The sequence below is a fragment of the Papilio machaon genome, chromosome 18, assembly GCF_912999745.1.
Source record: "Papilio machaon chromosome 18, ilPapMach1.1, whole genome shotgun sequence".
NCBI classification, from domain to species: domain Eukaryota; kingdom Metazoa; phylum Arthropoda; class Insecta; order Lepidoptera; family Papilionidae; genus Papilio; species Papilio machaon.
This window is the reverse complement of record NC_060003.1, coordinates 3,356,980-3,384,348: the sequence shown is the minus strand read 5'-3', so window position 1 is coordinate 3,384,348 and position 27,369 is coordinate 3,356,980. Positions and strand designations below refer to the sequence as shown.

General features: G+C 31.4%; 1 protein-coding gene across 1 annotated transcript; it reads left to right on the top strand.

The window, feature by feature from the left end:
• The first annotated feature begins 9,806 nt into the window (after positions 1 to 9,806).
• LOC106721144 lies at positions 9,807 to 11,805 on the top strand. Its single transcript, XM_014516019.2, has 6 exons — positions 9,807 to 9,828; positions 10,259 to 10,339; positions 10,469 to 10,555; positions 10,790 to 11,026; positions 11,335 to 11,479; positions 11,614 to 11,805. The coding sequence occupies exons 2-6, from the start codon at positions 10,265 to 10,267 to the stop codon at positions 11,796 to 11,798; spliced, it is 729 nt and encodes a 242-aa protein (XP_014371505.2). The 5' UTR covers positions 9,807 to 9,828; positions 10,259 to 10,264; the 3' UTR covers positions 11,799 to 11,805.
• Positions 11,806 to 27,369: the final 15,564 nt, after the last annotated feature.

Below are 27,369 nucleotides of genomic sequence, written 5' to 3'. Positions count from 1 at the left end.
TTGAATATTAACAACTTATTAAACATCGATCGAGCCTAAATAAACGAGAATCCAAGTGTCCTCGATATTTTTCTCGTTGGCGGAGGTTCGACTATGTTTTTTTAATAGTACTACAACTACCTTACCTTACTGTAGATGTCTCGTACTGAATAAATCCTAAAAGTATCGCTACGAAACTTCACTCTGCTTCTAAGTATGATAGTAATCACACCAAAATGTGTAACCTTATCTTAACAGTTGTAGCCGCTGGTTGGATAAAATAAATCAGGTGAAACTTGTTTCATGTTTCGTACACTTTCCTCTTATCCGTATATAATTAACCGTATATTGTATTAACACATCATCGACAACCTGTTGAAGATATCTGTATCTATTAAAAATGAGGTCAATGACCACATACTCATTTGCCAACTTATACTTTAAAAAATGTTTTCCATACCTCTAACATCGATAATTAGATATCTCGAATAGTTTGAATACTGCTACCAGTCTAGTTTATTCCGTAGTAACTTGTAGCCTAAACAGATTTTGAAGAATAAAATTTTCGAAGACTGTTTTTTTTTATTTGAAATTGAAACAAGTTTCACATTTGAATAGTATTGTAACGACACCTTAAGAATTGGTATGAGCGTTTATTTTATAATGTAAATGTACCTTTGGAACACATCTAAGTCAGAAACAAGTTAAAGAATTTAAACACATTTCTTAAAGATGCCCCTTGTATTTGATCTGAAAACTTCCTCAAACTTACTATAGTTAGGAGGCAAAATGCGAAAAACTTTATAACTTTTGTACTGAACGGGTGAACGTAAACGATTTTCTAAGCTTATCGGTTAAATATAATGTTGAGGTTGACTATATTATTTGTCTGTTTTGTTATTTCAAATTATATACATACTTTGAAATTTTAAATGAAAAAATAAATAAGTAAATGAGATATAATTTATCAATGTTTGATAATTATAAGTGTCTTCAAGGATAAAACATTGATGCTACAATGTTGTTCATTTTAGTTGATTTTGAGGTTATGTTAAATGCCGAATATATAATAAAATATAATTGTCGAAAATTTGATAACAATGAAGGTAACCGAACAAACCGCGATTAATGTAATATTACATGAAACGTTATTTAAATTCAAATTGTTTTTGTTGTGCAAAACTTCGGGAAGTTTCACAACGGTTTATTTTCCTTATTTAATTTGACTTTTTAATTAGCAGACAGTTTTCTTTGCCTACGTAATCCTCTTACAAGATTGTTTTAATTTCAGTTTTGCTAACTTATAAAGTTGTAAGTTGAATGTTTCTATTTTACTTAACTCCCATTACCTTATACGGATGTCAATGCCCTTATCTTAGTAGCGTATTTCTAATTATTATTAATTAAAATTTTGATGGATAGTGGTAACTAACTGCATTAAAACTACATAGAACTTCAGTTCTTGGCGCATAAAAAAACTACGCATGAACGCAATCAGAAGAAGAAATCAACTTAAATAAATCGAAATAAGAACACGAGCTGCGTCCGAAGAGACTTTTTGTACGATGCGCGTGGTCATTCTGGAAATATGGACAGTAGCTAAAGCATTGTTTGTTGTACATGAGCCTGTAAATCAATTATAACGAATTGAGAAGTGTTAGCAAGTGTATTCATTGAATCCGATATTATCCACTACCGCCCACAAGTGATCTCAAATCAATTATAATTCTGATAGCGAGCCTCCCCGGCCGTTATATAAATAACACAATTTAAGTATACATATGTAAAATTATAAAACTAATGTTTGTATTCACTGCTTGCTTAATAACTAAACAAGTTCTTGGAAGGTTACATGATATCAAAACAGGATGTTTATAAAACGGCGACGCCTTGTAAAAAGATATATGCTTATATACTTTGCAAGATAGGTGCCTTCGGAGAATAAAGCGAAGCCGACGAAACTGACGCTCGCGTGTTTCTTTCGACTCCGCGTGTAATTAAAAAAAATAAACTACTACAAAAGTATGAACGTCGGATAAATGTACACATGTAAATCAAAAGCGAAAAACACATTAGTACTGGTGGGATTTGAACCCAGAACCTGCAGATTGCAAGTCAAGTGCGGTGCTGAGCCACCGACGCTCACATATTATTTTATGTAATTTATAAGTTACCTTGATTTTAATAGTCTCTTTGTAAGCATTAGCACGACACTGAATCATTTAGTATCTCTATATCTTAGCGCTGTTATGAGGAAATTCATATCACATATTCGATAGATTCACTAATGCATTTGCTCTCTTGAGACGTCTTTAATTGACACTAACTGCATACACTTAGTGACCCGTTTACATCATAAGCTATTTGAATATTTAAATTGTAAAGATTAACGTAATTATTTTAACCATGCTTTATTTTAGGTGTACTTTAAGAAAAAAATAATACGTCATGAGAAAACTTTAAACTTACGGCTCTCATGATTTTTAAATCTTACCTTTTACCTAATTAAAATACAATAATTTTATTTAAGAAAATAATACTCTTTTGAACACAAATGAAAACAAATTATTTCACAGCGTGGTTAATTTATAAGCAATGACATAAGGATCAAATTTTCATTGCGCATATTATATCCAAATTTTAACTAAATCACATTACGTTTTAGAAAGATAAATTACAAATAACTTGTTAAGTTATTATAACAAAGGCGGTGTACAAAGCAGTTAATACAATAAGGTTAGTTAAATTGTTCGCGAATAACTAACGCCCTCTTTAACCGCAACCACGATGTAATTACACAGCATCATGTCGGTGTTTAATTAAATATTTATCACAATACGTAATAAGATAAAAAATGTAAAGGCAAACAAAAATACAGTGTCTTTATGTCATATGAATTTTCTTACTTATTTTATTTTTATTTTCTTACTCTTACTTAAACGAACAAACATTTTTTTTTTAATTATTGTCTATCTGCATATTCGCGTTAGTTCCGGGTAATCTCTGTTATAGCTGGACTGATTTTTATGGTACTTTTAATAGAAAGTAGTTGTATACGGAAGGAACAAACGAGTAGACTGTTTTTTTTAATTCCACGCTGAGAGAATTGCGGCCAGTAGCAAGTTATAAAATTAAACAATTTGATGAAATTTTACTTTTATTGCTGAAAATCGTGTAAAAAAAACAATTTTATCCCTCTCATTCTTTTAAAGGTTCAGAGAAGACAAAATAAAAAGATAAAAACTTGAGAAAACTTAATTTAGTTTTTATAACAAAGCTCGAATACACGTCAGCAGTTATATTAAATAACAATTTCAAAGCTTTCACGCAAATGCAATGTGCAACGGCAGCGGCCAGTGGAGATGCGATAAACGTGGGTTATCGCATTTCACCGTGCGCCCGATAGCCGACAGCACTTAAGGCTCTTACTGCAACTTCACTAATATACATTATTATAAATCAAAGTGAACTTGACAATTTTTATTCGTTTAAATTGTTATTACTTTCAAATATACTTTGTTCTATTGTTTTTTATACAAAGTGACGAGCCTTTATGCAATAATTAATTACCAATTTCAACAATGATAGACGCTAGCAACAATATCTGTTGCAGGAATGGGACGGTACAGCCGGTGCAATACTACACCATACAGAAGACAGCTGTGGAAGTATTCTATTTTTGTGCGTCTACTTCTAATAATTTATCAGTGATTTGGCAGTGGAAACCTACTACTAGTAAAACATCCGTGCACTAATTTGTTCATCTCATATCTGTCGTCAATGAGATATACATACAAAGCATCATAAGTACTCGTAGGAGCGTGATGCTACTGCATATGTTCGAACTTGTGTATTCTATACGTTTGCACTTAAGTATGCATTAGAGAAGGAAATCTAGACATCGTATGCCTTAGTAAGTAATTCAGAGTAAAGGAGCTTGCATATATCTTATTAGTAGTTTAATAATTTACCTATATCTAGCTTTAAATATATATAAGTGCAAATATGTTCTAAAGAAGCTACTTAGAATTTATTTGTCAAATAAAACGTCGTTGGCGTGTCACATTTTATAATTAAGCTGTGAAACTTCAACTATGGCAGCATCAAAATGACGGGAACGCAACTATTTAACTATTTATTTGTTAGTTATCCATTTGCTTTCCTTGGACATAATGAATCGGACCCTTAGAGTATCTTACTAATATTATAAATACGAAAGTTTGCGATGGATGGATGAATGGGTGTTTGTTAGAAGGTATCTCCGGAACGGCTCAACGTATCTAGATGACATTTGTACAGCTGTAGAACGTAGTCTGTAAGAACACATAGGCTACTTTGTAAGTGTTTTTTTTAAATTCCGCGCTAACGGCGTCGCGGGCGAAAGCTAGTGAATTAATAAATAATTAAAGAATGGTATAACCATAGTATGTCATATTGTACCCACATATAACACATAAATTATCAAAATTAAATTTAAGATTCATCTTATAATATCGTAAAACGGACAATTCATAATTTAGATATGAATATAAAAAATTTGAGTCACGCACCCTGTGCCCATAAAAATTTAAAACCTCGACAAATTGGAATTGGACGAAACGAATGGAAAATTTATTTTACAGGCATACGTAAATAAATTAAATGCCTTTTTAATTTGTTCATACTTTACGCGATCCCCAAAAGAAATTCTTTAAGCTAACTTTAATAGAAATAGACAAATAATAAATGTAAAAAATATACCCAAAAGTACACTGAATTTGGAAAACGGTTAACATGTTTTTGCAGCTTTTAGAGGCAGCTAAATTATCTTGTTATCTCATTGTTACAAAGGCTGTGCGGTATAAAGCTGTTAACTTAATACAATAAGGTTCGTTAAATTGTTCGCAAAACAACACGAGGTGCTTTAGCCGTTACTGCGATCTAATAACATGATATTACTGCTGAAGTCCAGCGGAAATAATACCCTTACTGCTTAGTACAGTTTAAAGTTAAAAAATACAGCATATGGACTATAATACAAATCAGTAGGGAAAGTATTAGTTTTACTTGCGTTTAGTAGAACCGCATTGTTATCGCCAGAAAAGAAGAATAATTTATTTCTTTAGCAGTACTACTTAACTATATTGTTCATCCTCTCGCTCTGTGTTGATAAAATTAACATAGAATCAAATTGTTGAAATTTAAAATTAAATTAATGCAATTTAGAATAGCTTCTATTAAAATAAATGCCTTAAGTAATACAAAGTGCTATTTTACGATTCAGTATTACCCGAATTAAAACAACCTTTTAAGAGGATTTTAAAGGAGATCTTTTAGAGAAGATCTCAGCTAATTAAAAAGTCAAATTAAAGAAAGAAAATAAACGGATCTCGACTTCAAAGCGCCTACACGAAATTCTTGACTATGTTTTAATTTTGCATAATTGTTTCGTCGAAATACTTTTAGAATTTTACGTAATTTACATTTCCTACAAAGTATAATTTGCAAAAACTACTTATTGTACTGTTGTTCTTACGGTGAAGGAAAACATCGTGATTCAACCTGCGAAGAAATTCAATGTTATTTGTGAAGTCAACCCACACTGGGCTAGCGTCGTTTACTATGGCCTAGTCATCCCTAACATAAGGTAGGCTCCGAGCCCCGGGACGTATAGTGAGCTGATGATAATAATAACGTAATAATAAGTTTTGCAACGTTTTAAAAGTTCGTGTATATACTCGTATTATTACAACATGAGCTACAATGATTAAAATATAACGAATATCTTGTCTGTGCGTAAATTAAAAGTCGGTATGTGAAATTGATGTAACCGAGGGAAAATTTATTTTACATCCAATTGTAAATAAATTACGGTCTTTTTAATTTGTGCATATTTCATTTCACTTGAAAAAGTAATTATGTAGCTTGATTTACTGTTGTACGAATTTTTATCTGACAGCAGCGGAAAAATTCATTTTTTTTATTCAGTTTCAATGCGAACGATTCTTTTATGGAAAAATAAGTGAACATCAGATCAATTAATGAACGTTATAAATGTACATGATTGTTACGATCGATGTGGGAACAGAATACAATTGTAACTAAGTATGTCACCCGAGACTCCGTCCGCGCGGAATTAAAGAAAAAAAACATAATAAGTAAGTAGCCTATGTGTTCTTCTAGACTATGTTCTAAATGTGTGCCAAATTCCATCAAGATCCGTTGAGCCGTTTCAGAGATACCTTCAAACAAACATCCATCTATTCATCCATCCATCTAAACATTCGCACTTATAATATTAGTAATTGTAAATAATATAAAAGACTGGTGAAAATCAAATAATAAGTTATATATCTATGCTTATTTATTTTCTTTGTAATAATTATGCCAGTCAAGGTAAACTCGATAAGGATGTTCTAAACAACAATAACTAAAAGTGGAAAAATTAATTGGCACTTTCATGATTATAATGGCATCAAAATCGACAACGTGAGTAGGACGTGGCAATTGAAATGCAAGTACATTATTCAGTATCGATCGTCGCATGTCCATCTCTGGCAGGTCCTTCAATAATTTATTGTCCAACGCCACCTGGCATATGACTGGTCGCGTTACAATTTTAAACCCAACGACAACGTAACGTCATCATCACGATTTGTTAAATGTACCAGATAAAAAGAAAAAAGATTGACGCCTAATAAACGATACGAATTTTAGTTCATTGTACGTACAGCTCTTATATCAAGTTGTGAAAATCACTGTTCTAATAAAGTATATCGTTTTCTTTGTTTTTTTACATGAGAATGATAGGTGTTATACTAGTAGTACTACTAGTAGTTTGACATTGGACTTTTTTTCCTTCAATGTACGAGTTAACTAATAGGGTATTGTTAATTAAACGCATAATTTATTCAGCAAAACGTAGTTACCTATAAGTTCGGATAATCCAATATCTTATGTATTAAAATGCCTGACCATTCCGTTGCTTCATCATTAATTAATAATTTCCGCGTCAGTTGTCGGCAGGGGAATATCAAAATAATGTAAAATATTTATCATGACGCCTCAGATTCATATTTGATTTTAAATTTCAGTAAAATCAAACGACGTTTTTTAAAATACAATACGCTTTTTATGAAATAATTATTGCTGTAATTTAAGATATTATAACAACACCTGATTTATGGAATAGTTCCTACATAAAAAATCAATAGATTTAATTATTTCCTTGCTATGGATAGAAGAAATGAAAGAATCAAGGAGAAGTAATGGAGGGGATGAGATATTGATTGTTTTAAATTTAAGATAACTAAGCTTAGTGACTCGAAATCACTTAAAATCAAGTATTTGTTCGTTAAAACATAGGTTGCTATTCATATTTTTTCTTAATATATAAAAATCGTTAGATCTAAATCGTAAACAAGACGTGGTATTAACGTCTGTCAATCGTCTATGCTAGTCCAACCGCTTCAACTGCAATCATCAGCTCTGACCTACTGACTTGCATTAATTTATAATGAATTGCTTTTACCTTATTGAACACCTGTTTTGTTTCTAAGTATTTTTTTAAGTAAGTCTATTAAAAACTTGGTATTTATGATTTACGAGCCGCAGAAACTTTTTGCGAATAACAAACTTCCACATGGGTGGAAACCAGAGAGAAAAATCTGATTGGGAATTAATTTTGAGGCAGCTTATTGTATTATAATAGGGATGTTTAGCCTCTGAGTGGTTTGTGTTTTGTTTATTGTCTTTTGAACATTGTCAGCATGCCTTACTAGAGCGTAATAGTTGTTTGTTGTTATTATAATAATCAACTCTGAACTCAACAACTGTCTATAGAAAGAGTGACTCATTATGGTACCTAAAAGAATACAAACAATACTTCGTTTGGAAACGGTTAAATCTGATTTACTGTGGGCCCAGTACGAATATTTGTGACAATCGACATGGAATTGTCATCATTAATTATGTCAAATTTAGTATGAGATTTTTGGTATACTTTATGCTCGATAGCGAGGCGCTGCACATGTTTTTAATACAAATTTATAGATATTATCGAAAATATTCGTGCTAGGCCCACTTTTGTTAACTTCAGGGAGTGATACGAATCGAATAATAACTCCCTCTTCAAGTTGTTTAGTTAAATGTTCTGCAAAAATTGTTAAGAAAATTAATGTTTTAATTCAATATTTTTCTTACAAACAAGCAGCAGATGTGTATGTATTGTTTAAAAAATATAACCCAAATAAACAATTCAAATTCACTAAAGTGCTACTAAATGCTACGTTGCTACAGGAAATTCAGTACTGTAAACATCCTACGCAACACAAGCAAATTAATACATCGTACAGGCATATATCGACTAGCTGTCGTCCGCTACTCCGTCCGCGTGGAATTACAAAATAAAAGTTAATTAGTAGCCTACGTGTTCTTCCCGGCTATGTTTTACATCTATGCCAAATTTCAGCGAGATCCATACAGCAGTTCTGGAGATACATTCTAACAAACATCTATCCATCTAAACATTCACATTTATAATATGAGTGAGATTTATACGTGCGTATCGAGTATCACATACCGGCATGATATATGCCATTTTCTTTGCCGTGGTATCCACAGCAGAAACATCATTACACAAATTCATTCCTCTTATATTAAAAAAATAGAGACAACAGTTTATGTTTTAGCAGTGGAAACCGATGGTTACAATGGTTTTCTATCTCTAACACATTCGCTGCCACCCATGCGGGGAACGGTGTCTATGCTAGGGGCCGTCCACGCACCGGTGCGGTCTCTTGTCGGATTAGATTCATAAACTCAATTTGGCGCAGGCACCGGGCCAGAGGTTTTGTTTTTGACTCGGTACTGCGCTTGAAATTTCAAATTTCCTTAATGTCTTTTTGGTTTTTGAGTATGTCGGACGGTTGAGTTCTTATGCAGAACTAAACTTTTAAATTTGACCAAGCAAAAAAATATATGTGGCCTCCTGGTAAGAAGACTGATCGTTACATACGAGTATGTGTGTTCGTTACATGTTAGTATTCGACGAAAAGATGAAGATTGTATTACATATTGTACACCGACTTTCTAAATAAGTCACACACTTATTTAGTTTAATCATTGAATAATTTTTTATGACTGCAAATAAAACATACATTTCTTTGTCAATTTATTTACAATCACTTTGAAAATGGTTATGCTTGGTGTTACAGCCTACTGTTAGAATTTGCTTCTCAACTACTTTTATAATAATTTAAAAATTGAATGCTAATTTCATGCGTAAAAAATATTTTTAAACTACTGTAACGCGTCTGGTATTGAACCAGATTCAATTTCAACACCATCTTCATTTCAATATTGAACATTTGTTACCTTGTTTCCCCATACTAATTTATTTGCGCTTGAGTATACTAATAGCTTGTAGACAAACAACGAAGGAATCTGATCAGATCAGAACAATTCAAAACGAATCACAAATGGCGACGGTGTCAAAACACGTGAATAGGCCAATCAGGGTAAGCGTAATGAATATGTTATCCCTTCCTCGAAGAAGGTAATGCAATTCTCTAAAACAAACGCATAAAGCCGTTGGACTACAGTATCCATTTCTACTTGCATACTAAAAACATTCAAGGCAGAGCACACAAAAGTCGTAATGTATCGTGACACAATTGTTAATTGCTTACGTTTGTTTGAAGTTGGCGTCACCATCATAAAGGTGTTTGTGTTATGTTTCATTTTACTGAACAGTTCCGTTTTGAGTTGATCGCGTGCGCATTGATTTAGTGCTTGTGTTCAAGCAGCTTTTTAAAGTAATAAAAAAAACGCAATTTTTCCTACTACGTAATTATAGTTTTTTAAGATTAGGTAAGTATTATATTTTCAAATTTATACTCCTAATATAGATATAGAACGATAAATAAATTCATCTTCTCAATAAAATGCCATTTGTTAGTACGAGTGCCTCTAACAATTACATATTTGGTAATTTGCATTGACATTTACAAATAAAATAAAAGCAAAGTACCTTATAAAATAAGAGTTATTAATTTAGAGGATAACTAGTGTACATAATATATTTATTTTCTATTTGTTATTGTTTCTCAAACAGTTTTGAAATTGTATGATGTTTGGTTTTCCAAAAGTGTGTATTTCTTAAAAACAATGTTTAAAGTAACTTATTATTTAATAATTGAAGGTATCAGATCCATAGTCATATGTTGTGTGCTCATAAAAATAAACAACAATTGCAATTATATGTCGTCAGTCAGCCTTGAATGATTTAGTTTAATTTCAGTTGAAAATGCAAGACCGCGTAAGCAGATATTCAGCATGGTTTTGGGAAAAGTGGTGTTTTTTGACCGCATACCTCCATGTGGTATGTATTTCATTATGTTATGTAATTGTAAGGTATAACATTTCATTGCGTCTTAGATTTTATTTCTTACAAATTGCAATCAATTTTGATGACGTATTGTGTATTTACAACTTTATTTATTAATTTCAGATAGCGATGTTAATTGAAATAGTTTTTCATATTTTAGCGATATTGATCTCCACGGGAGGCTTGCAGTGCAATACCAACCTGGATGAGGTCAGTTATTCTAATTAAATAATCTGCCTCATATATGTAAATTTTAAAATATTATCACAGAAGTACTAAAAACTTGTGTGATTTATATAGCATACCTTTGAATGAGTTTATTTTTATTTATATGCAGCCAGCCTCAGTTTGTTTCCGATTATGATTTATGATCATATCAAGATTGATTATAATTAGACGATAACACAAGTTATGTTTAAATTAACAATATTAAAAAAATTTCAGCTTCATAAAATCTGGATTTCTGATGAAAAGATTATACATGTGATGACTTTAGGAGTGCATGGCTTCACGCCGTTTCTTGGTCCATATTCAGGTCCAAGCGATGACCGCAAAGACACGCCAAACGAGAAACTATGTTGCCCTGGTATTTTACACTTACCATTGCTTGATTCCCTTATCATCACTATCAATATGATATGGTATAAATTCATATTGTCGTTCTGCCGTTCGTTGTACCAGGTAATTATGTTTTTTAAATTTCGAATTTGATTTTATAGGTTAAAGAAAGCTACCTACTTTCAGTCGTGAAGCTATTCTTTCATCGTAAAGGTGGTTCATATTACCGCTAAATGGTATTTGCACAGTTGCCTTAAATAGTCATGTATCTATGATTTAATTTAAGCAATTTAACTAGCAATTAAATTTACATGAATACGACTAGTTTTTTTTTTATTTAGTAATTTAAGAGGCTTTGTCGCAATGCGACCATATCGCCCCGAATACGACTAGTTAACCGCTTAATACAATACAAAGCAATTCCTTTGCAGAAAGATATACGAAGAATGCAACTGTTTCTTAATTTGGCTACGATCAAATTGTTAATGGAATTAGTGTATAAAGCAATGAGACAAAACTTCCACGATGATATGTTTAATATTGACGTCTCCTGGAATTCTGAACTGATGAATTTCTGTAAGTACTTTTATTACGATATCACAGAGATAGCGAACATAACCAACTAGTTATTATTACTGTGTCAAGTTTGATTTCAAAATTATATTGAAGTAATAAGTTACATAAAGAAAAACTATAAAATTTATTTACAGTTCTTTATATGTTTTTGATGACCTCTGTTTACTATCATATTAAGTTCCTGAAAAAGAGAACTTCTAAACCACCGACAACAATTGTCATAATGCAAAGCGAAGTTAATGATAAAGTCGAAGAAAAAACTGAGCAGCCAATCTCGGAACAGAAAGAAGACAAGCCACCGGCATATGCTCTGGTTTGATGTTTAAGTGTTTCTGAATCAAAAAAAAATATACGTTAAAATAAATTCATTTTTAAATCTCGTGTATGTGTGCCAGTAATTTTTTTTTATTGAAAAATAAATTAGCCAAAGAATAAGTATTTTTATTTAAACAAAATACGTTTTTTTTTATAAGTTTAAATGACATTGATAAAGGAACAGTGGATTTGAAAATTTTCCTTTATCTGTGCGTCCTCTCATTAATTCATTAATTTAATTGAATTTAGTACATAAGTAGCCCATGTGTTTTTCCAGAATTAGTTCTACATTTATGTCAGCGAATGAGTATTGTGGTTACTTCGCTAATGTATATATGAGGTGGCCGTTTGCTCGCTTGTTGACATCTACAAAAAATGTAATAATTAGGTACAATGCTTTCTTTCAGTTTTGGTTAAAAACAGTAATAGCCAAGTCCAGTGTACTTGCGCTATGTTCAATTACGTACGTTTCCGGACCATTAGCGAAGTAGTTTCTTTCCTTTGTTCCTCCTAATGTTATTTGTTGGCGAGTAATTATAGAGCGCGCGATCTAACCGTGTGTCGCATCCAAACAACGAAATGCCAATTTCCTAAGTTATTTCCACTCTAGAAACGAAAGTAAGTGTCAAGGAATTTTCAACAAGAAGGTTTATTTTTTCAAAAGCTAAGGGCTTCTGAATGGGATTTCTTAAGTTCATCATTATCATCATCAGCTCACTATACGTCTCCACCGAGGGGCTTGGAGCCTACCCTAACTTAGGGGTGACTAGGCCATAGTCAACCACGCAACCCAATGCTTGTTGGTAGACTTCATAGATATCTTTTGAATTTCTTCTCAGCTATGTGCATCATCGTAAGAACGTCGGATAAATGTACATATGTAAATAGAAACTCGAAAAATATATTGGTACATGGCGGGATTTGAACCCAGGACCTGCAGATGCAAGTCAAGTGCTTAACTCCTGAGCCACCGAAGCTATTAATAATAATTTGGTATAATGTATACTAACCTTATTACTAGAAATGATAAGGCATAATATAGGCTATTTACGTTACTGGCAGGAGGGCGACTGTAGCGGGTAAAATATTAGCCGAATCGTTTAAGAAGTGGTATTTGATACACATCACCATCTCAAAGGCCGGCAACGCATTTGCGATTCCTCTGGTATTTCAGGTGTCCATGGGCATCGATGAACACCTTGGTGTTCCCGCTGCTCGTTTGCCCCCTTCTCATATAAAAAAAACATCTTATTAAGAGTTTTATAGGCATGCAATTCAGCCTGAATTTTTAATCTTTTATCCATCTATACATTATGTTGTATTATGTAGTTGGTAAAGGCGATATAAAACGATTTCCATAACTGCTTCCTTGACTTAAAGTTGATACTGCATATTAAGGTAGGCATTAAGAAAATGTCGCACATTCAAATGCTCCGTTCCAAGGAGAAGTGACTTCCTTCAGTTACAACTACTGCATAATATTATGCTTTTGTTTGAATTCAGAAAACTTTGTAATTGTTATTGGTGTTGTGATCTTGGGTACTGCTTTTATTTATTACGACAATTAAATTTCCTGTCTTGTTGAATGAATCTATAAAAAACAAGCAGACATTGCTATCTCTTTTACTTTTTATAATATACCCAAAGTGAAAATTTGTTTAATTACTTCTTTAATTTACTTCATTACTAAATTTTGTGTAGATTTACCTTTAATTAAAGTAAATGTCAACTTTTTGGGTCTAACCTTTTTTATCTTTCTTGTTGTAAAACCTTTAGTCTATTTGACTAATACTTAATATAAAAGCCGTTTTCAGTCACCTGTCTCTGTCACAACAGCGAAAAGAATTCAAGCCAATGTATGGAAAGCTTCGGGTGTGGAATTTTAAATTAATGGATCTTTTCCTCAAAGCGACCGCTTTTATGTTATGCCGTCGATACATGATCCCTTGAGATTAAATTCAATCTAGTTCCGTTTTTCCACACATGCCTCATAGTGTTAAATAAATAATGTTCCTAGGTTAATGTTAATGTTGGGATCATTATTCTATTTATTCTAAACAATTATAAACATATTCTATTCCCGCTTTTGAAATCAGAAAGCTAATAACATATTAAGGCGAAATTTCCTTTGGTATAACTATTAGTTAGTTCATCCTATATTTCGGAAGTATTTTTTTAATATTTGTTACATGTTATTATATTAAAAAGTTTAAAAACATGTAATAACTAATCTATATATATATATATATTTATATATATATATATATATAATATTTATATATATATATTTATATATTATAGATATATATATATATATCTATATATATAAAAGAAAGTCGTGTTAGTTACACTATTTATAACTCAAGAACGGCTGAATCGATTTGACTGAAAATTGGTGGGCAGGTAGCTTAGAACCAGGAAACGGACATAGGATAATTTTTACCCCGTTTTCTATTTTTTTTTTATTCCGCGCCGACGGAGTCGCGGGTAAAAGCTAGTCTTTTATATAAAATTCTCGTGTCACGGGGTTCGAACTTGAACTCCTCCGAAACGGCTTGACCGATTCTCATGAAACTTTGTGAGCATATTCAGTAGGTCTGAGAATCGGCCAACATCTATTTTTCATACCCCTATTAAGTTTTTTTTAACTGCGCGCGGACGGAGTCGCGGTCGACAGCTAGTAATATATAATATTCTTGGCTTTTACCGAATAATTTATTCTTTAAAAAAATCTGTAAGATAGCATAATGCAGTGAAAGCTTAGATTTTTAGCTTAAAAGAAATTCGGTCATTGAAGTGGGAAAAAATACCGAAGATTTTTCAAACGTCTCATGTTCATATTTATAGTCGTAACCAAGGCTTTCAACTACAGTGAAATTTGTAGGGACACATACCTACTGTGTTTTCAAAGAGAAAAACGGTGAGTGTCCGAGACCAAAATCTCGATTTAAAATATATTTCTATCTCCCTTTTGTCGGCAATTTGCTGTGACTAACTAAACGCGGTGGTTTTTATGTAAAGTGCTTTAAGGACTTGCCTATGAATAGATGCGGAACAACTTTTGTTACATATTATTTTGGTATTCATTAATATAAAGTGAAATATTTCTATCGATATTGACTTGAGGACGTAACATGAGTATGAATAAAATTAACAATATTATTCACCACCTACTTACTGTAAAAGAGGCCTCAACAGTTTTTTACTGAGAAAAATTATGATGACAAACTGAGAAATAAGGTGTCTAATAATATGTACTGCATAATAAAAATATTTCTTTGTCATAGTTTTATAGTATAAAGTGGATAATAGTAAAGGGTTTTATTGAAAACATTGGGGTCTACGGCGTAGAAGTATTGTAGCAGACAGTGCTACGTAATCTATGAAGTTCACAGCTGCTGTAAATTATTATTTTATGAATCCGTCTTAAATTCTGAGTATAACTATAAAATTAAATTGTTTTTTATTCGAAATAATTTCTCTAACGATCGACATAGCTTAATAAAAGATTGTACGATGAAAAGGGTACTAATAAAAACACGATGGCAAATTATATGTAATTTGTTGATCGCGTTTGATGTCATCTGTAATTAAATCAAACTTTAATCTGCTCTTCTCCAATAACCATACAATCATCGTTCATTTGGGCTCGATTCAGTCCAACCAGTACCAATACAATAAAAAAAAGTTCTTTCGTAAAATTTGAAATTCTCCGGAGATTACTAGTAAAAACTTTATTTTTCTATACGTCAATAGAATTTGCTCGCGAATTTTTTTGGTTTGCTTGGTTTTCATATTAAAAAATTGAATTTTATTAGTCATTTATGAATTTAAAAATAAATTAAGACGTACTCCCAATTTCTCAGTCGATAATACTTTAGACCACTTTTACATTGATATATTAAAACAACAACTGAAACTTTTCCATCAGACATCTAATGTTCATTAATAAAAAGACTCGGGGTCTTAGCAGACTCCAAGTTGATATTAACTTGAGCCAGACAGCGTGAAAAATGAACTGAAGAATAGCAACTTTGCACTATTACACTAGATGTTGACACTTCTTTGTTTACTTCTGAGATTAGCGTCGAGACACCGAGTAATGAGTATTAATGAACTACTTTAACTTCATTAGTTCTTTTACAAAATTTAATGAAAAATGCATTTTTTGTATTTAAAATTATTTTATGCTTTGAAACACGTAAAGTATTTTATATTGTATACCAGAATTGTGCCTGTTGTCTTATCATATACACCAATATTGTGGGTATGGATACCATTTTAGAGTGTTACAACTGGCGGTTACTGTCTTTGGTTAATGGGTTTAAACTTGGTTGTCCTCAAACAAAAATAATTACCATTTATTTGTATCTAATTAGTATTCTTCATTCTCACCTCGAGTCTGCTCATGTAAGCGTTAAATCAGCTCTTATTACCCATTAGTGTCGCACTGGGAATAATATTTCCTCAGGAATTTAATTTCTAAGGAAACACTTTGCCAGATAACTTCGCACGAAGTTAACCCAATAGAATACTTAGGTGTTTTCTAAAGCAATTTACTCTTGACTAATTACCTTACGTGATGTGCTTGGATATAACTACTTGCATGAATCGTAACCCGAATGAATATAAATGTACATTAACTCCGTTACACTGAAAGAAATAATAGGTAATAAGGGTACTATGCTTAATGTAAGTTGTATGCGAATACCGTTGAAGAATTGAATATAAAGCTTGAGATGCGATTCGAAATTCGATAATTCAAAAATTTTAGAATAATTCATGAATTCTGTCAACGTCGAATCATATACATCTACAACTGCAGATGCGTCGCCTACGTTAATAGACGGAGGAGAAGTCGCACCGAAAGAGGACATTTTCCCTTCCTATGCGTCCACCCCTGCAGTGTCCAATTCCCCTTCTCAAAATTTCTTAATAAGAAAATGGTGGAAAGGAAACGCGGACTGAAATTAAGCATTCGGCACGCGCTCTCATCGGACAAAACGTGGATTTGCTTCTACTTCTCAACTGTCTTTTGTGTGGTCGAGGTATTTCACCGGTCGAGCCGGTCCATGGGTGCATCCAACAAATATTGTTGTTGCGGGCTCTACCACTGTTAAAATTAAATATTAGAGTTTCTGTAGTGGGATCAAACACTTATGCATCGCGTGTGAGAACATAACAACAATGCAGTCTGTAATATTTCAGTAATTCCATTAATAAAACTGATTCCTTATGCAAAAATGTAACTAAACATTTTACATTACACGAACGAAACAGTGACAAAAACAAGGCTTCGTGCGGCAGCTTAATGAGAATTAATACCACGACACCTCGGCTAGTGTTATACGGAATCTTTAGAAATTCAACGCTATTATATTTTTAAATTACAATAATTGATAATAGATGGATAGATATAATTAATTCCAACAGTAATAACCTAATATGTAATTGAAATTGTTACATACTCACCCTTGAATCGTATACAAGCGTGTTAAAAATATATAAAATGTCAAAAGAATAAGTATTCATTAAAAATAAATGAAAACGTTGACGCTGTTATAATTAATCTTCAAAGTCATAAGACTTGACGCGGTCCGAGCAATCCTAGTTCAGTTTCCGCGATGAAAATAAATAGCTTTTACACTCACTGCTATTAAAACAACTTTAATTTAATTTTAATTAAATCTAAAATGTATACATAAAAATTCTTAATATTATAAATACAGACATACACTTTTGTTATAAATATTGTATTTACAAAGTGTAGCTGTCACCCGCGACTCTGTCCGCGCAATTAAAAAACATAATAAGCTTATGTGTTCTTCCAGACTATTTTCTAAATCTCTGTCAAATTTCAGCAAGATCCGTTGAGACGTTCCGGCGATAATTTCAAACAACATCCATCTATCCATCCATCTAAACATTCGCATTTATTATTTTAGTAAGATTAGTGAATACGCTCGACCCCAAATAATGGGAAAGGGGACAAAATTTTAAATCTAAAACACTTAAATGATTCTCGTAAGTACCGTAAATTTTCCTTGCCGAAACGAGCACAAAAACATATGATCATATCATGGCATATTATAGAACTTAACACATGTACAAATAAATACGTTATTCTTATCATTCAAGCTTCGGGTTTTTTAAATTCATTTAATTAAATTTTAACCAACATAAATTCTTTGAATTGAGGAAATAGCTGCGTTAATAATAGTCGTTGAATTAAAAAGTTTTCAATTTGAATCGAGTCTATATCTGCCAGGAACGTGCTTTATAAAATGTTGAATGAAGCTGCGGATCGTTAATTTAAATGTAGTTAGAACTAACTATAAATTAGTTTTACGTCAGTGGATTAAAGTTGCACCAAATCCATTATATTGATGAAAATGAATGCATTTGGGATTTCATTTTGACTGTTGCGTACAATTGGACTATTTTAAGTGTAAAACTTTTTATTATATTATATACTTATTTTTTTTTATTTACGTTATCACGGTCATTGAGTTCGTTCTATACAAGGAGAAGGGTCGGACATTTAAAACATTTTCTTTACAAATGCTTCAGAAGTAAAGTGATGCAACTTTACATCCAGATGTGTCAAACTAGAAATGTTAACAAATCATAAGTTATACCAAAGTTGAATGAATTTTACTAGTGAAAATAACTTTTAATTAGAGTTTGAGATGTGCCGCGACTTTTTGATTTGGTTACATTTTTAATATTAATAAAGATAATTTGGTTACACTGTACAAGATATTGTAGTGTTTTTGCTTGAATGTTTAATCTTGCGTGGCGTTCTCAAAGCTCTATTGTTATTCATTGAGCAATCTTGAATACTAAGAGCTGGTTACCACAAAATCTCGCAGTGTATCATGGCCGTTCGCACACCGAGTGTATTGAATTTTTAATCGATATTTATTTTACGATTTCTTTTTATTATGATAGCCTTAATTGCAATAAATAAGTGAACTTTTGTATTCACTAAATTGATTATAATTACTGTGTAAGGATTTATGTGTAAGGAGACAAACAGAAAGTAAAAGTAGAAATAATAATTAATGCGCATTGAATCAATTAAACATTCAAAAAGGAAGAGAGAAACAGTATGTTAAATTAATTGTAAAACTCTCTTGTTTAAGTAAAACGTAAACAAATTTCCATTACGAACTATAAAAAATTCAAATTATTCTCAATTGGAATAGTAAAAAATACTATATGCAATGCAGTTGAACTCGATATGTACACAGCCTTATTTTCATTCGTCCTCCTGCACTGAATCTAATAATGTCCAGCAATTCAGACCGTTTCCAGGTCACGTCAGTCCAACGCTAACTGTACGACTGAACCATGTTTTGTGGATAGCTTTAATTATTGTTTGTATGTTACATGGTTTACAAATATAACTTGTATTAATCACTAGTGGTCGCCCGCGACTTTGTCAGCCCAGAATTAAAAAAAAAAACAACCTTCCCGTCCAATTCAAAGTCGGTTCAGCCGTTCCAGATATTATCCAGAACAAACGCGGCCTTACGGACAAACCGTCAGACTAAAATTTAAATTTTACATACAGACACTCCAATTTTATTAATATGTATAGAATATACATTATATTAACATGTTAAGCAAAAACGTAGGATACTTTTTAAAGAAATTGAAACGGATGAACGTAAAATTTGACCCAGTTACAATTTATGTGGAGGAGACGTTCATAAAACTTATATATATAAAATATTTGATTATGAATTATGGTCGAATTTCAACCAATGGGCAACAAGCATGAATAATTCTACAAATATATGTTTATGCCTTTATTATCTGCTTATTGCTGTCTTACTAGACAGTAATAATTCGTAATAACAACAACTTTTAAAGACATTAACGACTTCCTTTTTTATAGATTTAGTAAAATAAATCTATACTTTAGTGGTGTCACACTGAGTCAGGTAGAAAATTGTCATTAAATAAAAAGAGTTACTTAAGTGTAGTTTGTATCCATTATTGTTTCATCAATGAATTATTAATAATTTCTTGAGATGGCACCTACAAAATAAAGCCTTAAACGAAATAGACAAAGAATAATGAAACGTTTTTTCGTACCAAAAAAAGTAGAAATTGGCACTCCTGTCGGGCAATAGGTCAGATATCGGGACAAAAGCTTATTCAGATCTGTTATATAAAAAGCAGCAATACGTCGTCAGTCGTCACGTATTGCACACGAGGAACGAGATTGGTTAAAATTCAATTTAACTTTGTTAATTCCTTTGTTTATATAGAGAGGTTGACCAAAATCACTTTCGCTTTTTTAAAAGATAAAAAATGTTGAAAAATACCTCGGGGGCTAAGACTTCTTTAATGCTTATTAAATCATCTATATATATAAAAGAAAGTCGTGTTAGTTACACTATTTATAACTCAAGAACGGCTGAATCGATTTGACTGAAAATTGGTGGGCAGGTAGCTTAGAACCAGGAAACGGACATAGGATACTATTTTTACCCCGTTTTCTATTTTTTATTCCGCGCGGACGGAGTCGCGGGTAAAAGCTAGTCTTTAATAAAGCACAAAATATTAGTATTTAGTACATGAAAGTGGAACAAAAGTATTCACAAATGCTTCCTTTAATTATGAAAGCTAGGAAACAGTATAGTATTTAAAAGAATTGACCCTTGATTAAATGAAAACAGTGCAAAATTGTTCTAAGTATTGCATACTACTGATAAGAACTAATAGGTTCTCATTAAGTACATTTAAAAAAATATCAATAGGCTTCTGTTTTTAAAATGTGAATTAAAAATAAATAATCGTATGTCCCCAAAGCAGTCGGTTCATTAACTTCAATTTATTGTGAATGCGGTTCAATTTAATTACAACTTCATTAACAAAAAGCTTTTCAAGTTAATATGGCTAATATTTTCCGTTCAACTTTATGTATATACTAATTAGTATTGCAACATATCAGATAGATAATTAACGAACAAGAACTCATATTTTCGTTCTTTAATTTATAATCTATATATATAAAAGAAAGTTGTGTTGGTTACACCATTTATAACTCAAGAACGGCTGAATCGATTTGACTGAAAATTGGTGGGCAGGTAGCATAGAACCAGGAAAAGGACATAGGATAATTTTTACCCCGTTTTCTATTTTTTATTCCGCGCGGACGGAGTCGCGGGTAAAAGCTAGTGATAAATAATGCTGCAATTAATAAAGTAAATAATGTTTTTACATGATTAATTTACAATTACATAACGAAGATGGCACATTTAGAGAATTAAAGGCGAAAAACATATCAAAACGGTAAACATATATGTTGTGTCAGATTGTGCCCGCTATATATGTGTCGTCAACTAACCAAGTTAGGGGTGATTAGGTTCGCTGGTATGCGCAGGTTGCATCACGATGTGTTTCTTTATAGTTAGAACGTCGGATTGGGTATTTGAAAGATCGATATAACATAATTATCTCCCGTATTCATACTGACAAAACCATTACTAGACAATTTCGCTTGTAAATTTCGTAATGAGAGAATGCGACATCTATGGCATGTCCAGAGAACCAATAAAAGATTGGTAGAATTCTTCTCTTGAAGTATGTGTGTTTGTAACTAATGTGTGTGTGCGTGTATGTGTGTGCGTGTATATTCTGTTTGTAATTTCTTTCGGCTATATTCCGCACATATCTTAAAGTCGCATTAAGCTGTACAAAGCTGTCTTATGCATTTCTTATGCTGGTGATTTTAAAATTCATAACACTAACTTGGAAGTTCCTTTAACGATGACGCTGTTACTTTTCAAGTTTTTTTTTTTGTTTATATATACTTTAATTTGACCAAATCACATAATTACTTTATATTATTATTATAGCACTATTAACTGGGTTACGTAAGCTTTTAAATAACAAAATATATTTAAACCTGAGAATTATTGGTCCCGATGTACGTGAGTAAGTGACAAACTCGGGCTAGAGAAAAACTTCTATACCTAAGCGAGAAAAATATCACAGTCCCTTGGACTCTCGCTTATCCAGGTTATATATTTTAATAAAGGTTGACTCATAAACACATATTTACATATTTTATTTCTGCAATAAAGTATGTTGTCGTAAAATCTAGACATCAACATAGATATCAGTCGTTCGTTTAATGTTACACATATAAAACATTATCTTTACAGCCACGTAAAATTATAAATGCATCTTAAATGATAATATTTATATAACCTTATAACTGCCATTAAAGCTATTTGCATTGCTTAAGTTTATATGAAATAAATGTTGATTTAAATCAATATAAAGCTTGTTAACGTAATTTTATTATCTAAAATAAACTTTCATTAAAAAAACAACTTATTTTTAGTAATACATGTGTAATTAATGTCGTAAAGCAGGAAACAAAAAAAATTAAAGTACACACCTCACAATCATTAGTAAAGACAGCAAAATTTATGCTTTGATATTAAGCTAACTTATTTAACTGTATGAAATCTACACGCAAATATTAACACGAACATGCAAATCCCTTGCTAATGAATTAATAATTAAATTAAAATGTTGCCATAATAAATTTTTGGGATAATGAACACTTTGTTATATTGTATGTAGTTAATCATCTTAGTAATATTATAAATGCGAATATTTTGATTTATGGATTGGAGATATCACCAGAACACCTCAATGGATCTGGATAAAATTTGGCATGGATATAGAATACAGTCCGGAAGAACACATAGGCTACTAATTAAGTTTTTTTTTATTTCGCACGGACAGAATCGCGGGCGATAGCTAGTATTATAATGTAGAGTAAATAGTTCGATTTTCATAATTGTAAGTTAAATATTAAAAAATCCTTTGCTCAGGAAATATTCATCGGAATCCTTTCATATTTTTTCAGCGGTTTAGTTGTTTAGTTATTTCTAATACTTGCCTGACAAGAGGGTAAAGTTTTTCGTCCGTAAATGAGTTCGTTTTTATGTATTTTTTTATATACAGTCCTAACTGTTGAATTGATTTAAACGAATGGAATGTAATTCGATTCGTAATTTTTTCCTGAATATCGTAATATATTAGGCACAAATCACATAATATAGTCAATATAAGGAATATCATTCTTAATTAGTGAAAAACGAGTTCGAATCCTACACGCCATAACTTTTTTTACGTTGCCGTGTCTTGTTTTAAGTCTTTTAATTGTGATATCATGGAGTATATCATAAAATAAGAAATTGTTACTTATATTAACATTACAGTTTGTTTAGGATAAATTAAAAAAAAGTTTTAGTCGTTGTTTTAAAAAATAACCGATAGATGGCGCTATTTCATCCGGTAAAACCTGTTTTTTTTTAGGTTAGGTTATTTTATTCACGTAGAAGTGAAAAGTGAATCAAAAGTTAAAAGTTTGTGCCTGGGTGTATTTTCGCAGGTCTGATGAAATTCGCTTTCTTATAGTTTTCTTGGTAGAGTTTTTGTTTTTATACTATGAATTCTGATAAGTACGATTGAGGTGATTTACCAAAATCGTATAGTATAGATTTCAAAGCTCTCTTTCATTAAATATACCGAGTAAATAGAGTTATACTACAATACATATTTGATTTATGGATGTACATCTGTTCATGCGCTTGCCAAATTTCGAAAACGTGATCGGAAAAATGTACAAACATTGCATATCATTTTTGTTTATGACTTGTCAATATCTGCTAAAATAACGGAAATCTGTGCGTGCATGACAATCCGCTTTGCATATACAACGCCTGGGGACCAAATAAAAAGGAATAAATTTGAATTTCAGCGATCGTTTTGAACGTGCAGAAAGGCGTCGGCTTCGAACGTGTCACAAAAACGGAAATAACAAAAGAACTTTATATATATTATACTAAAGAAAATAATAAAAAAATATAACTCTCATTGCTCCGAAGAGGGAAATAATGATGGGTTTCTATTTTACTATTTGATGTACTTCTTTTATCTACATAAATACATATAACAGTAAAAGGAATGGAAATTTATTATGAAATTGAAAAGTAAATGTAAAAACAACTACTAACTATATCTTACTAATATTATAAATGTGAAAATTTAGATGGATTGATTAGAAAGTAGCTCCGGAACGGCTCAACGGGTCTTGATGAAATTTAGCACGATGATTTTTTTTTTAATTAATGGTAATTTAGTAGGGAGTGACTGCTATATATAAATAACTTTTCAAGAGAATGTGAGTGTTGACAATATCTTATGCGAATGTCTTTCGACAGTGAAAACCCACCGTAATTTCCCTAGTTTGTAAATGAACTTTGCTTCATTTAGTTCATCGCCATTATGACGTTGGATAACTGGCGTAACGCCAATACCGTGGAGCACTATTTTTGTGGTGACTAGATTATCTTGGCGATAATGTGGAGCTAATTTACTTTTTGCTGCTGCACTGCAAATTAATATTTTTTACTCTTTTAATTATTTAAATAAGGGTAGTGTAATGGCTGAAAGTAATCAACATAGTTGGTTGGTAACTGCAGACCACAAGTAACGACATGAAGTTACATGAAGTAACTTCAGGTGCGGTTTTTGCTGTTAGTATTTTTATAATAATTTAAAAACATGTAAGCGTAATGAAATTTATCTTCAAAGTACTGGTAAAATGTGAGCTATGCACACGTTCCTGATGCGAGCCGCTTTGACACACAGTTTGCAATGTCACCACGAAGACAAAACAATTTATATTAAAACAGAAAATTACGAACAATATCTTGACTCAAGCTCCGAAGTTAACTACTTAAAGAATTTGCATTAATCCTTAATAATACGTAGAACTTGCGAAGTAATTTGTGGTGTTTTCAAATTAACATGTTAAAAGAATCTTAGTGTATTTTTCAAATCACGTAATTTTTTAAATTAAAATAACTGTTGGTAGTAAGATTTTTATATTTGGAGTAGCCAAAGTTAGCCAACTTAGAATAGGTAACGTTACTTTAAGTATTCATTTTTTCAAGTTAGTTCGACCACGTAATCGGTACTATTTTCATCTGTCTGCTACGGTTCAATTGTAATAAGTTATTTACCGATGTTATCAAAAAAAAAAAACTATTCTAACAATATTATAACAAATAATGTGCGATGTACCACTGTGTTAAAATCAAATTGGTATACTTAAAGCCAAGTCAGCATAACAGGATAAATTTATTTAATACTAGCCAAACGTCTGGCTTCAAGCCAGAGGCCTTTTATTTCTTCAGGGTTGAAATACAGGAGTTTTTACACATCATTGAGCCCACTGGAGCTTTACCAACATTTGCTGAAAATTGTTTGTGCGCGTATTGCTTCAGAATTATTCGAAATTGAATTCCCCTATTTAATATCTGACTTTATGTTATCTTTACTTAGCTTTATTACTTGTATATCAGAAGCGAAGCCTTTTGACGCTTTACTGAGTTTTTTTATAATGTTTTAGCTGTACTCTGTCTATACATGTCTAACCGTTATTTCTGAGACCAAAATCTCTGTATAAAACATCGTCGTCTTTGTTTATTATCTTTGACAAAAATAACATAATATAAAAGAAACAGTAATTGAAAACATTAACTCATTTTATGTAAATAAAATAATTAAGTATTTACTTTAGTTACAAATATAACTTTAGTTAGACTATTGCGTAAAAATAAGGCACGTAATTAAATAAGAAAAAAATAGCCGACTTCAAAACAAAAAAAACTATCTCAAACAAAATGCGCTTAAAAGTAACTTAAAAAAAACAATTTCAAACAAAATGCACTCAAAAGTAACGTAAAAAACAATTTCAAACAAAATTCACTCAAAAGTAACATAAAAAAACAATTTCAAACAAAATGCATTCAAAAGTACCATAAAAAACAATCTCAAACAAAATACACTAAAAAGAAACAAAATAATGTCATGAAAACTTCTTTCTTTCTTTCTTCTCTCTTTCAAAAACCCTCTAAACTCTAAAGAAAGTTCTCTTCTTTCTTGTAACATGTCTATATTGTATAATTATTGTTATTTCGCAGTCGGTGTCGGCCGAAGTAAATAGGTGACATTTTATATTTGAGATGTATTAGACATACTTACGTTTATGTCCCTACTTAGGCCGAAACCGACTCCAAAATAACAATAATTATACAATATAGACATGTTACAAGAAAGAAGAGAACTTTCTTTAGAGTTTAGAGGGTTTTTGAAAGAGAGAAGAAAGAAAGAAAGAAGTTTTCATGACATTATTTTGTTTCTTTTTAGTGTATTTTGTTTGAGATTGTTTTTTATGGTACTTTTGAATGCATTTTGTTTGAAATTGTTTTTTTATGTTACTTTTGAGTGAATTTTGTTTGAAATTGTTTTTTACGTTACTTTTGAGTGCATTTTGTTTGAAATTGTTTTTTTTAAGTTACTTTTAAGCGCATTTTGTTTGAGATAGTTTTTTTTGTTTTGAAGTCGGCTATTTTTTTTTTCTTAAAATGTTTGTTTTATTTCTCAATTTTTAGTGAATTTGAAGTTTAATTACAAATTTCCTTAATACGTATAAGGACATAAATAAGACAAATAAAGAAAAGGACTTTCCTATTTAATATGTGTGTACTTCAATTCAAAAACTAATTTAGAATACACCAGATAACCACTTATCCTTTAAACAATGAAATAATTATCAAAATCGGTATACAAATTGAAAATTAACGAACTAATACATCGGAGCGTGCCTTTAATTTTGTCCAGCCGCGCGCCGCAGTAGCATTTTTCGAATGCGCGTAGTTTTTAATAATTTAATATCTTCCAAACTATTGAACAGAATTACATAGTTTAAAGGCTAATGTAATCTGCATTTAATACTCTAGCCATCAAACATATTTATTTGGATAAGGATTCATATAGAATATAATATAATAGCGCCGTAAGCTTACGACGCTGTTTTTCGTGTGCAATTTAATCGAAGTTTGTTCATAATAACATGGTTTTTGTGAGACATCCATAGATGATAGATATATGCCACCTGAGACTTTTATTTAGCAAATTTAAGGATCTATAATTACTCGATACATCATTTTAATGTAGGTCATATAGTTTGACCTACGTAAGCCCAGAAAGCAAATTTGTGCTATTCATTGTAACGCGATGTAGCATTTTTCGTTTCCGCGTAATTTTATTCTTACGATATCTCCTAAACTATTAGACAGAATGATATAGTTTCAATTGCAAATATAATCTACATTAAATTCTCTTGATAATGAACATATTTATTTACATAAGGGTTAATACTGAACTTGAATAATAGCGTCGGAAATAGGGCATGAATTTAATTAATGTTTCTAAAGAAAAAAATGGTTATTGTGAGAAAACTATAAAAGATAGATATATGCTATCGCGGACTTTTATTTAGCACATTTAAAGAGCTACAATTCGCCATACATCATTTTTATGTAGGTCTTATAGTTTAGCCTACGTAAGCGCTGAAAGCAAAAATGTCCCTAATTTCCGCAACAAATTTTGAAGCTATATTCAAAATCTACTAGTCTTCTAGTTATTTAAAAAAAAAAACAAAAAAATGGGACCCACCTGCAAGCACTTCC

Coding starts and splice junctions, on each gene's coding strand:
- LOC106721144 (XM_014516019.2), top strand. CDS start 10,265: ATGCAAGACCGCGTAAGCAGATATTCAGCATGGTTTTGGGAAAAGTGG. Junction 10,556..10,789: donor GCAATACCAACCTGGATGAG/GTCAGTTATTCT, acceptor AAAAAATTTCAG/CTTCATAAAATCTGGATTTC. Junction 11,480..11,613: donor TTCTGAACTGATGAATTTCT/GTAAGTACTTTT, acceptor ATTTATTTACAG/TTCTTTATATGTTTTTGATG.